The 12,682-nt window shown below is 41.2% G+C and overlaps 2 protein-coding genes across 2 annotated transcripts; one reads left to right on the forward strand and one right to left on the reverse strand.

The window, feature by feature from the left end:
* Nucleotides 1–1,748: 1,748 nt before the first annotated feature.
* On the forward strand, nucleotides 1,749–7,919 carry RPF1 (ribosome production factor 1 homolog). Its single transcript, XM_005151029.3, has 9 exons — nucleotides 1,749–2,034; nucleotides 2,121–2,177; nucleotides 3,125–3,205; nucleotides 3,647–3,742; nucleotides 4,421–4,574; nucleotides 5,123–5,205; nucleotides 6,127–6,308; nucleotides 6,542–6,668; nucleotides 7,495–7,919. The coding sequence occupies exons 1-9, from the start codon at nucleotides 1,882–1,884 to the stop codon at nucleotides 7,534–7,536; spliced, it is 975 nt and encodes a 324-aa protein (XP_005151086.1). The 5' UTR covers nucleotides 1,749–1,881; the 3' UTR covers nucleotides 7,537–7,919.
* Nucleotides 7,920–8,812: 893 nt separating this feature from the next.
* On the reverse strand, nucleotides 8,813–12,648 carry GNG5 (G protein subunit gamma 5). Its single transcript, XM_005151242.4, has 3 exons — nucleotides 12,379–12,648; nucleotides 11,177–11,332; nucleotides 8,813–9,055 (listed from the first exon to the last, which is right to left on the reverse strand). Exons 1-2 carry the CDS (start codon nucleotides 12,457–12,459, stop codon nucleotides 11,207–11,209), a joined length of 207 nt encoding a protein of 68 aa, XP_005151299.4. The 5' UTR covers nucleotides 12,460–12,648; the 3' UTR covers nucleotides 8,813–9,055; nucleotides 11,177–11,206.
* Between the last annotated feature and the right edge of the window lie 34 nt (nucleotides 12,649–12,682).

Raw genomic sequence — 12,682 nt, forward strand, 5'->3', positions numbered from 1 at the left:
AAATAATGCAATGAATGCCTCTACTAGTTGGGCCTTCTATTGAAGTTATAATTCTACTTTGTTAGTGATCTTATTTTTACGAAGTCCACAATGTGCTTCTGGCATCTTTTCATTGCCCCTCCCCTGCCCTAGGACATTCGCGTATTATTGCATATCATTATTTTGCTCCTGTGAGACCTTAGGAGAAAAGTCTTTGAATCATACTAGGAGATTGCCTTCTCTTTTGCCGGGAGGGAGGAACATAATGTGTTTTTTTCAAGACACAAGTACTCAATGAGCTTCACACCATTACAATGCACATCAGCTTGCAGCCATCCCGACAAAAACACCATTGCCAAGTGGAACTACAAAGAACTCCCTAATAGCTCTACTACGTACAGCAATGAGCATCTCTGCTAATGACTTTTGGAGGTGCCCTTGCAACCTCAGATATTTGCATCAGCCAGGGAGATAAAGTTACAGAAAGTCCTCGGTTAACATATTCTCAATTAAATCCCCAAGCCTTAATTACCATGGAAACTACTTATCCTTAAGGCACCAAGGAGAGCTGAAATATTTTCTCTTGACAAAAGTGGGAGTGAAGCCAGAAAAACGTGGGATTGTGCATAATGAGGCTTTTGATCTTTCATTTACATCTATGTTAAATAGAAATAACCTGTAGGTAGTGAAGCAATCTACAGAGCTAAATTTGTTTATAGGACAGGAGTAGGTTTGAGACATTGCCTAAGACAATGTCTCAAGTTCTAGATCTTTTTCCACTATCTTCATGCGTTTATGTTAACAGAGTTCTTTTTCACTTGTCTAGCAAGAGAAACTTAGTAATACAAAATAGTATTTGTATATAAAATTAGATGTTCTCCAAAGCTTTAAGACAATCCTTGGGACACATAGAACTAGTCAGTCTCACTCAGGCTCAGAATTTTGCAGTCTGGGATCGAAAATGTCTCTAACAACCCAGCCTCCATCACCCTCCCAATGCCTGAGTACTCAATTTCTATACACTAGAGAGTAGTCCTCACTACGCAGCAACACCTGCACACCTCTAAGCTGGAACATCAGATCAGGAACAGAAAAACTGATTTCTAGCTTTACTTGAATTAAATCACTTTCATTAGTTGTAGGGGTTCTTGCATTTTCACCTAAGTTTTAACAGGCTTTAATGAAATAAAAATGATTTTCAGGAGAGTCACCATCAAAACCCCATGTGGTTCCTTTCAAGCAGATGCTTCCCACAGCTTAACCCACTGTGAGCAAATAAACATCTGGATGTGAAACGTATGCTCATGGGAAAACACTACTGGGTCATAATGCTATTACTATCATTAATGTAAATCCGCCGGTGTGTCATGTTTGCTCAAACCTTAATATTGTTACCCCTGATTATACGCTACACTTTAGTAATAATTTCTTCTAACCCCCCCCCACCTTATCTCCCGGTTTGCTCCCTGCTGAGCAACCAGCTCAGCCATTTGGGGTACCCGCAGCGAAGCAACAAGCTGTGCAAGTACCTCAGCCCGCCGCAGCGGCAGGAGAGCCACCGCCCCACTGTGCCGCCAGCGAGGGACGGGGCTGGGCCCTTCTCTGACTCGCTATCCGACTGCCACCGCGGCCCAGCCACACCTCCTGACCGAACCGAGGCCGAGACATGACGGCAATAGGGTAAAAAGGAGCGGCCTCCCCACAGCGATAAAACCGGCAGCCCTGTGCCAGCCACCGCCCCGCCCGTGTCGCTCCCACCCACAGCCTAGGCCGCCCCCTCCGCGCATGCGCAGAAGCAGTAGGGCCTTTCCGGCCGGTAGCCCTAGCGCAGGCGCAGACATGTTCTCCTAGCAGGCGGGGCAGAGGTCAAGGGTGAAGGGTCAGCGCCTTCCCGGTGGCAGCATGGCTGGTGATGGCAGCGGCGCGGTGGCCGAGGATGCGGGATCATCTGCCCCGGCGCGGGTTCTCTTCCCGCCGACTTTCAGCGTGTCCGAGATCAAGAACAAGCAGCGGCGGCACTTCATGTACCTGCGGTGGAGGCAGCAGCAGAGGAAGGTGGGGGGAGGAGGGCCCGTCGCGGCGGGAGGGCGGGGGGTGCCCGGGCCTGTCTGGCTAACGGACCGCGCTCCCTCTCTCGGCAGGAGAAACTCGCCGCCAAGAAGAAGCGGAGAAAAGAGCGAGAAGCCCTCGGAGACAAAGTAAGGGCTCCGGGTCCCGCGTCGTGGTGAGGCCGCCCCGCCGCGGGACATGGTGTTCCGCGCCGGCGGGGGGGCAGCTCGCCTCTGTGGTAATTCTTCATCTCAGCCTTGTGATGGGGCTCTTGAGTATCCAGAGTCAGACGGTACCTCCACAGACTCCAGTGGAGAAGGGGTCTCAGTGCCTGCTGGCAGCAGTAGCCTTCGGCGGCACTGTGCTGTGTAGCGGAAGTATCAAACAGCTGAGCTTGGGATTGTTGTTGGGACTGTGCTAAATGATGCTGTGGGCGGGCAGGGTGAGTTTCATACTAAGAGCATAAAAGAAGGCCCTTCCTGAAAAGTAATTACTGGCCAATGTAATTGTTATGGTACTGTGTTGATGTTGTTAAGAATTATATTCTAGTCAGTAATTTTTATATAAATTAAAACAATCAGATCTCGCCAAAACCCTGCCGAGACCTGTTGTCAAGTTGTTTCCAACCCTAGCCACTAACAAGGTGTTTGCTTCTTTCCCTTTCCTTCCGAAAAGTGTTTTGACAGTTGACAGTTGTAAGTTCCTGTATTATCATAATCTCCCAAGAGTAGTGTAAGTAAATGGGGTAAACATTATAGGCTACTAGTTGTTCAGTTGTAGATGTCAAGGCTAAAATGCATTGCTGTTGAAAAGTAGAGCTTTTTTCTTCCACAGAAGAAAAGTGGATAGAAAGTTCCCCTCTTTTTGTTACTATGGTAGCAACACTTCTGTGATGCTCCCTGGTGTCCCAGTACTAGTGCCTATTTTTAACCAAGGTGATATTGTAACTTGTTTTTTAAAAGCTGACATATAACAAATAATACTTCTAGTTCTGTGTAAAAGAACTGTAGATACACTGTATCATGGCAGTATGCATATGCTTTTTGCAGTACACTTAAAAATCACATGAATGTGTTAATGAACTTACTTGTTTTAGGCCCCTCCAAAAGCCATACCAAAGACTATTGAAAATCAGAGAGTGTATGATGAAACAACTGTAGATCCCAATGATGAAGAGGTAACTGCTTAATTTCTGCATGTGCTGTTAAGTTAAATGTTGTTTGGGGTGGTGGGGTTTTTTTGCTTGTTTATTTTCCAAGAAGGGTCATAAAATGGATTGATGAAACTTAAGGTTCACCACTTTCCCATTAAGGTGTTGATAAATTACTTTTTACATGTGCTGGGTTCACTTAAGAGGTGATGTCATTCTTTCATTATCTGTATGAGATAATTGCCTTTTAACTTACTGTTATTGATAGTATAACCTGCCAGTGTTCATCACATTAGGTTCTGACAAATGCAAAACTCACATGCTTTGTAATGATTAATTATAGAGTAGATTCCAAGAATTGAAGTTTTTCTTAACTAAATTCAGTTTCATCAGAAGTTAGATCATATTGAACAATTGCACTTCAGTTATTTCACATATGGTGCATAAACAAGACTTCTGTTTTTTCAGGTTGCTTTTGATGAAGCAACTGATGAATTTGCACCATACTTCAATAGACAGACAGTTCCCAAAATTCTTATTACAACATCAGACAGACCTCGTGGGGTACGTATCTTACTTCGATCATTCCAAGCAATCAACTGGTTGTAAGATGTCGAGGTTCTCATCCTGTGATTGGCAAATGAAAGTTTTAAAATATTAGCTTTCACGTGGACTTTTTTGTGCTGTTTTATGTAGCAACCATCAATAACCTTGTATATGTAGGTAATCTATTTTCTCTAGAACTGCTTGTTTCATCAAAAACAGAATCCAAACCTCATGCCTATGTCTTTGTATGCAAATTACCTGCAATAACTAATTGGGAAGATTACTGAATTTTGTGAGAATCATAAAAGAAGTGGTTTTAAAAATAGGAAAAGTACACTTCAAATAGTTTATCTGGAAAGGCAGACACTACAACCTGATGTAATAGATATATCGTATTTTGAAATGTTGTGAACTTTTTGCTTTTGTGATTTTCCTGCTTTACTGTGATGAAGAGAGGGAAAAAAAATTCCTTTAAAAAACCTCCAAAATGTCCTTGGTGTGCTGCAGTCTTTATTGCAAGTAATTTTCTTTTCCACTGACTGAATGAAGTAATTTAATAGCTTGTCTTCATATGTTTATAGAGAAGCTGGTAACATACCATCAGCAGGCAGCTGGAACAAGCAACCCTCCATTCTCCTAATACTTCAATTTGCTGCTCTAATTACCACATTGCAATTTAACTTACCTGTTTTGCAGAGAACTGTGAGATTCTGTGAACAGCTGTCTACTGTTATACCTAACTCACATGTCTACTATCGAAGAGGACTGGCTTTGAAAAGAATTATTCCACAGTGTATTGCAAGGGACTTCACAGATTTAATAGTCATTAATGAAGATCGCAAAATACCAAGTATCCTTTTGTGTATTTATTAAAATAGATATACTAGCCCTGGGCCTGTTAGGGAAGGAAAATAATTCTGTGGTATGCATCAAAGATCTACTTTATTCTGGCTTTTTGTTTCTTCACTGTGCAGCTTACAGTGTGTCTACAGTTACAAATCACTGTGCCAACTTGTGTATCTGATGGCTAATGGAATGTGAAATTATTAAAGTGTGTTGGCTTTTTTAGTTTGTAATGCATGGATAAATTTCAGAGTTTAATTAACTAGTTTTTCTAACCAGGAAATTCCCTTTAGTTTTGCTGACTAGATAAAACATTAATTGATAAGTGAAGAAGCTATAAAAGGTAACTGGTTAGCTACTGAAACAAAATTTAATGGATATCCTTCAGAACACCATCTAACTAGTTTATGAAGCTATGTTCAAAAATATAATGAAAACTTGTAAATCAGGCATAGATTATGGATGTACTTTAATACTGCATTTTGCTGTTAATGTTCTTATATAAACTATGTGTTGAATTTTACCAGCCTTCTTTTTTTTTAACTCGGTGAACAGATGGTCTTGTTTTAAGTCATCTGCCTGATGGCCCAACTGCTCATTTCAGAATGAGTAGTGTCCGGTTGCGTAAAGAAATAAAGGTGAGACTCCAACAAAACTTAAAAAAAAAGGGTAGTCTGTTGTTTAATAATAAATATGTTCAGTCTGTTTGAACTGTCAAACCTGTGCTGTTGTACCATTTAGCTGATCTTGTAAACGCAGTTTTTTGTAAGTTGACAGGAGGCCAAGGACTAGTATAGTCTACTTCCATAAGCAAAATACTTCCATTTGCATAGTTACTTGCTGAATTTCTTTAACTGGCTGCCAAGTATTCTTACAGTCATGCATAACCTTACATCAACAGGGAATATGCAATGCATAGTATACACACAAATAGGGGGTGTGTATAAAAGTATACTAGAAGTATACAAGTATATGCACAATAGGATATGTATAAAAATATACAAAGGGATAAAAGATATCAATAGATGTAGTTCTTAATCATAAAGTAAACCTAGTTTTTCTTACTCTTACAGCCTTGTTACCTCTTCTGTAGTATTACTTAGCCCTAAATAATTTGCAGTAAAATGTTTTTTTTTTCTCGTTTGAAAAAAGTAAGTTTTAAACTTCATCTGTTCTTCTTTAATAAGAATCCTATATACTCTTACTTGGCGTTAATACAGACAAGAGTCCTGTGATAGGTAGAGAGCATTATTTGCTGTAATGGGTGCTGCCATAAGTGGAAATAGGTGCAGGAGAGTGGAAATGTAAGATTATTTGTGCTTTTTCATTCAATTTACATTGTTGAACTGAAGATCCTTACATTACTATTTGTTCCTTTACTTGTATAGGAACTTGTGTTTGAGGCATATAATTACATGCCTTAATAATATTAGACCTGTTGCAAGAGGCTGGCCATGGTTGTCTTCCCCCTTTTATTTCAAATTCCTTTTTGAAAATATATTAAAATCCTGTTGTGTTCAATCTGTTCTTTGCATTCTTACTTGTTACTTTCATTTCAGCGAAAAGGGAAAGAGCCCACAGAACATGTACCTGAAGTAATCCTGAATAATTTTACAACACGACTCGGCCATTCTATTGGTCGCATGTTTGCCTCTCTCTTCCCACATGATCCTCAGTTCATTGGAAGACAAGTAGCTACATTTCACAACCAGCGAGACTACATCTTTTTCAGATTCCACAGGTGATGCTTTCCACAAAACTCACAAATGAGAACGTTCATAGACAGATTCACAGAATGGTTTAGGTTGGAAGGGACCTTAAAGCTTATCCAGTTCCACCCCCTTCCACTAGACCAGGTTGCTTCAAGCCCTGTCCAACCTGGCCTTGAACACTGCCAGGGATGGGGCAGCCACAGCTTCTGTGGGCAGATGTTCTCGTAACTTGCTTCTTAATTTTTTTTTTCCGTTCCCCAAGATATATCTTCAAGAGTGAGAAGAAAGTAGGAATTCAAGAACTTGGGCCACGTTTCACATTAAAGCTGAGGTCTCTTCAAAAAGGAACCTTTGATTCCAAATTTGGTGAATATGAATGGATTCATAAGGTATGTCTAAGTAGTGAAGTAGTCCTGCTTGGGGAGAGAGGCTAAATCTGACATGAAATGTAACCACAAATCTTAGCCTAAAAAAGCAGTATAAATGCAGTTCTCAGTATGTGTTTAACTGAAATATTTAGAGGTATATTTAGAGAAATATGCAAAGTAGAAGCATTCTGCTATATTGCAAGTCAAAAAAATAGCAAAGATGATGAGTATCGATGTAGCATGACTGCTTATTTGCAGAGTGCAATTTTTTTAACATACACCATACAAGCAAATGTGAAAATGCTTCCCTATTACTGGAAGCCTGGTAAACTTAAGTAGAGCTGGTTTTGTACAAGATGAGTACAGGAATCATAATGTAAAAATGATTAAGCTACTAAGTGTCACTTCATAGTGAGTGGAAATTAACACTGACATCTGTACATCTTCAAGAAATGAAAGTATTATGCTAGGCAATGATAAATTACTTTTCCAGTAATTTCTGACATGGAATTACAGCTGATGGGCAAAACTTGGAAGTGAGTGTCCAAGCTATACCAGAAGCTAATACTCCTGGTGTAGTCCCTGAAATGGATAAGCTTGTTTGTTTTAAAATCACTTTGTCTACTGTAATGGACAGACAACTGCTGCATGTTCGCTAGTTCTGAACCATTAATCTCTTATTTCTTCTCCCTGTTAGTCTTGAAAAGGTGATTATTAAAGATTCGATCAACTATAGTATAACTGTGACAGATTTCACTGCCTACCCCACTGTAAACTTGAGTGATCATCATTGTTTGTATCCCGTTGCATGAATTTGCTGGTTGGTAACTTTTCTTTTGAATTTCAGCGACGAGAAATGGATACAAATAGAAGAAAATTTCACTTATGAGGGACAGCTATCTGCCAATTGCTGGTGGCCAGAAATACAACAATTGCTTCAAACTATGGATTATCCAAGACTCCTAATGAATGATAATGATATTGAACAATATCTGTCTGCGGATGCAAACATTAAAACTCTACAGGAGCACATCAAGTAGGATGCATCTTTCTTCCTATGTTTGTACCTAATCCACCATGAGGAGGACAGTGACTCTTTTCCAGTTTAGCAGGAAAAACTGGCAGTCTCAAAGCAGTCTGTAATTTGGCTATCACTGAAGGTGTGCTATGACTGCTGCTGTGCTGTAGAGATAGATTACACTTTGTAACATCAAAGACAGTAAATATTTTGTTTAAAGATTTTCTCAAAATAAAATGTTATACAGCTTTTTATTTTTTCTCTTCAGCAGCTAAACCCTGATGTCTTTCATTTATGAGGTAAGACAGAAATATTTTAAACCTCTTTCTGACTTGCAGTATGGTGATAGGTTTTCAAAAATAGTCTCCTGTCTAGAGAACACTGAGAAGGTTGTATGCAATCCCGCACTGACCGAGGAAGTCTTGCGGTATTTTATTTCATGAACATCTTGCATAAGACAGCTGTGTTGCTGAAGTTACAAAAATACATTTGACTCTTAAAGGTATCTCTTCTGTACATGTCCTATTTAGAAGAGGTGTATACCCAAAGCAATTGCAAAGACATAAGATTGGGAAAGAATTCGTAAGGCCATAAAGCAGTCTCATCTAAAAATGCTGCTCAGTTGAACAGTCAGGTTTCTGTGCAGGGTTTTCCCCACTAAAACCTTAAATATGGTTCTTCAGCCTCACAGCTATACTCGAGCTGGTATTATCTGCAGACTCATTATATGAGCATAATCTTCTGCCTTAGGTTTTACACATTCACTGGCAGCTAAAAAGATGTTTTATTTGAACTGCCTTTTCATATGCAGCTATAGTAAGAGCGTTATCATACTCATCTATAGAGTCAGATGGCTCACAGAGTAAGTCAGTCATCTATGAGTGTAGAACTGCTGTTTAAGATAAAGTTACTCTGTCCTGTCTATGATATGGGACAGGCTATATAGCTGAATTATAAACAGCCATTTTTTTTCTGTTATGCTTCTGAATTAGTACTGATGAATACTCATTGTTCTGTAAGACCCCAGGAAAACTTGTAAAGACAGACTCCTCTGTATACTCCCTACCTGCTGTAGTGATGCAGTAAGCAGTGAGGTGTCAACATAGCCAGGTGTTAATCAACTTCTTACAGTAATTTCAAGACCAGACTAAGTCAAGACACTTTTATTTTTGCTTGGCATATAAAACTGATTCCCTTATGAAACAGAAGTATTTTACTAGCATACAGTTCACTTGGAGAGGTAGATGGTAAGAAGTTTGAAGACAGTAGCAATTTTACAGTTAGATTTGGCACATGAAAGCTAAGCTTTTGTACAGACTTCAAACCAGGCCACTCCTTGAGGCACTCTGCCCATACACACATCAGCAGCTAGGAAAAGATGCTAAAAGATCTGAAAATAAAAAACAAAATGTAGTTAGAAAAGTATCAGTTCTAAATAAAGCAACTCTAAGAACATGCACCTTCAGAGTATGCCATGTACTGCTATTTAGGAAAAACAAAATCCACTTTTTTTTTTTCACAGCTGTCTTATGAAACTACTATTGGTTTATAAAATAAATTTTTAAAACCATGAAGCCCAAGGGCACAAAATGATAATCAAAGCTGTTGGAAAAGAACTGAAAAGTGGAAGGACAGAAAAAGGTGCTCCAAATCACTTGGCACCTATAGAAATGCCAGGCATCTACTTTGCCTTTGAAAAGCAGGGGAAGTCTGTAACTAACAAATTACACTTTTCACTCCACAGAGGTGGTACTAACTGTAAACAGGAACTCCATGGGTTCATCGTGAAAACACCAGGATTACAACTAAGAAATTGCCTATTTTGAGGATGTGCTTGCAAGAGATAAAGTGAAAGACATTTTCCATATAGGTAGTGTAACTTAAGCTGCTGTTATGAATTTTGCCTGTAACTTCAGCAGAAGTAAGTGCTCCGTTCCAAATTCAGAAAGATGGAAGATAAGGCCTGTAGTTGAGAAAGAAAGTACTAAGCCTTTTATGCTCTGTGTGCGCAAGATAGAGGAAACGTTATTTCCTGACATCCACACCCAGGAATTACTAGACCTTGGCAAACCTCAGTGGGCAAGTATGCGTCACTGATAAAAGTAGAGTTTGTCTTTTTATAGGTTAGCAGTTTATAATGCTTACACATGATCTGATTTCTTCCTTGAATTACTGCTTGGAGTTGAAGCTACAGTAGCATGAACACAAGTCAGTGCCCAAGAATAAAATCTTTTAAATAAGAATAGTTGATAAAATTCACAATAAAAATAACTTTAAAAGCTGCAAGAACTCTAAATCACACTTCAGTTACACTGCTGTAATTCATTGCTCAAAACAATGGGGGAAATGGTTTTGTTTGTTATATAGTTAAGCATCAGTCTCTACACTGTTATTACTAGCACAAACCACCTTTTTTATACACAAACTTTCTGGACGTTTTCTACAATCTGCTTTAGGGGAAAACAGTTTTAAACAACAATTCTAACAACCCAGTCTGACTGTGGTCACTGTTCTGTAAAACTGCCTAAATATCTAGCAAATTACAATTCTTTGGGTGACGTAAGTCAGCTACAAAACCAGAATTCTTTAAGGTAAGACTCACTACAAGAGGTGTACAGATTGTGCACTGTGGTTCACTGCATATCCGATTCTTTGAAGTAATGTATATGCCCTCACCACCAACAGATCCAAATCAAGGGGCAGTGGGGAGGAGGGGACATGGTAAAATTATCATGTGTTTACTGAGGGCAAAATAGCAAATTATTTTGAGTTTCAGTGAGACTACTGTTGATCTACAACTCACCTAAAAGGTTGGTCTAAAATCTAATCAGAATTTCCAAGGAATGTCAGATGACTTGTCTTCGTAGTGATAGCAGTATTGCTGCTGAAGTTATAAAAGTTATGGGATGAAAATCTGAACAGGTATTCAACTGTTCCCACTTACTTAAACTTGCTAGCCATGTAGTAGCTTGTATGAGTGAAGTATGGGCCTTGACAAAATTCTTTTTTTCTTGTGGCTAAGAGGGCATGTCCTGTAAGGGGACAGTGCTCTTGGAGGCTACCACTCATCTTAATAGTGCTTTTTAAAAGTTTAAGAATGAAAGTCTGCTTTATCTGTCACAATCAGGATTCACCATGTATGCTGTCAGATGAGTAATCCTACATGCAGAAAGGGAAGTAACACCCTTACAAAGAAGGAAAATACAGCAGATTTGCTGTACAACCAGGTTAGTCCTAACAGTAGTAGCTGGCCCCACTACTACTTTGCTGCAGCAACAGAGACAGGTAGAAGCTCTGCAAAATAAATGCTGCTCATAATACTTATGAACAGCATGTGTCCAGTATAAAGCTGTGACCAGAATAGCGGAGCACAAAATGCGGATCTAGACCAATACCAGCTGCAGAAGTCAGGTGTCTCTTCTGAATACTTTTAATACAGGCAGTGTCATTCAGTTAAAGCCAGCTGTTTTTAATGCCAGAACCATTTATGAATACTAATTCAAGAACTTACCACTGAAAGATACCAAAGTAGTTCAGGTAATTACAAAAATGAACAAACTTTCTGGGGTCTGAATGGGTTTGTACTCGACGATACTCCTGTCAGTAGGGGATCATGTTGTGCATTTTGCAGGCAGAACTGCTTCAAGTCTGCTGCAGCCTGGGAAACCTAGTCATAATAAAGGTTGGCATTAGAATTCACTGATCACTCATTACTGAGGATGTAACTATATCACAAAGTATAAAGAATACTGCTAAATCGTTCTGCAGTACAGCTTGTTTAGATTTCATACAATGTTTCTATCATATTTTTTTTTAAGAATTTGCACAGTAATAGAGTGAGAATTTGGAAAATCTTCACATTAAACTTTTAAGCCTGAAGAGTGAAAGATGAGCAACATCTTGGAGACGGGTTTGTTAAATATATGAAGATCCTTGTACTAACATAAACTGTGTCAAAATACACCCTACAGTTTAAGATGCTCTACTTAACTGCTAGTTTATCTTCCATTGGAAAGCCATCCTAATGATGAGATAGTGGTTTTGGTAGGTAGTACCTAAAGACAAGGCAGTAAGAACTCCCTGTCATTCTTTCCTCTCTTGTAACTGAACTTGTCAAAAATACGGATCAAAGTTTCAGAAAGTAGCATCTTCACTGGTATCTTGTACTTGCAATTTCCCCAGAGCTTCTCTTAATTTGGCAGGGCCCCGTCTCAACCCCAAACCGCACGAGTTAAATGTACTCAGTACGTTTTGCAGATAAGTCTCCATTTTACAGTGCCAGGCTAGCCGGGCCAACCTGTTGTGAACCCCTCTCTAGCGGCCCTTTCCACCGGCGAACAATGGAAGACACATCTCAGAGAAAGGAAATTAAATGGAAGGGCACGGGCATCATCCCGGTGTGCGCTCCGGCCGGACACCGGCCTCCGGGTACCCGGGAGGCTGCAGGAAGCGAGAGGGCGAGGCGGGCCCCGCACGGGCCGAGCTCCGGGGCGGCGGCAGCAGCAGGAGAGGAGGCTGCGCAGCCCCGCGGACCTCTGCTCGGCCCGACGGAGCCGTGGGCTATAAGCTGTGATGGGGTGAGGTAGGTGGGGGCAGGCGGTCCTGACCCTGCCCCGCTGAGCAGCCCGGCTGTCCTCCGAGGACCGCCGTGGGGCGCGCCCCAGGGGCGGTGTAATGGCGGCACGTCCGCCCCGTCCCAGCTCCGCTCCTCACCTTAACACGAGTCACGCTGGCCTCCAGGCGCAGCTGTTGCACCACCTTCTTCATGGCCGCCACGTTGGAGGAGCCCGACATGGTGGGAGCGGCACCAGCTGCACACTCAGCACAACTTCTCGGCGCGTCTCAAACTCTCCGGCCCGGCGGCGCCTGCGCAAGCGCCGCCGCGCCCAGGGCCGGGGGTGCCGCGGCCGCGGGGGGCGCTGCGGGACTGCTGGCGGGCGGGTGTGATGGCCTCTGGGCAGGGGCTGTTGGGTGCGAGCTCCGTGTGTCCGGGAGGGGGTACCGCCTGGAAACAGCA

The sequence above is a fragment of the Melopsittacus undulatus genome, chromosome 6 (assembly GCF_012275295.1).
Source record: "Melopsittacus undulatus isolate bMelUnd1 chromosome 6, bMelUnd1.mat.Z, whole genome shotgun sequence".
Taxonomy (NCBI): Eukaryota; Metazoa; Chordata; class Aves; order Psittaciformes; family Psittaculidae; genus Melopsittacus; species Melopsittacus undulatus.

Excerpts from the sequence above, each read along its gene's own strand:
- RPF1 (XM_005151029.3), top strand. The coding sequence starts at position 1,882 with ATGGCTGGTGATGGCAGCGGCGCGGTGGCCGAGGATGCGGGATCATCT. Across the intron at positions 2,035-2,120 it reads GGAGGCAGCAGCAGAGGAAG|GAGAAACTCGCCGCCAAGAA; the intron begins GTGGGGGGAGGA and ends CTCTCTCGGCAG. Across the intron at positions 6,669-7,494 it reads AATATGAATGGATTCATAAG|CGACGAGAAATGGATACAAA; the intron begins GTATGTCTAAGT and ends TTTGAATTTCAG.
- GNG5 (XM_005151242.4), bottom strand. The coding sequence starts at position 12,459 with ATGTCGGGCTCCTCCAACGTGGCGGCCATGAAGAAGGTGGTGCAACAG. Across the intron at positions 11,333-12,378 it reads CCAGCGTGACTCGTGTTAAG|GTTTCCCAGGCTGCAGCAGA; the intron begins GTGAGGAGCGGA and ends TATTATGACTAG.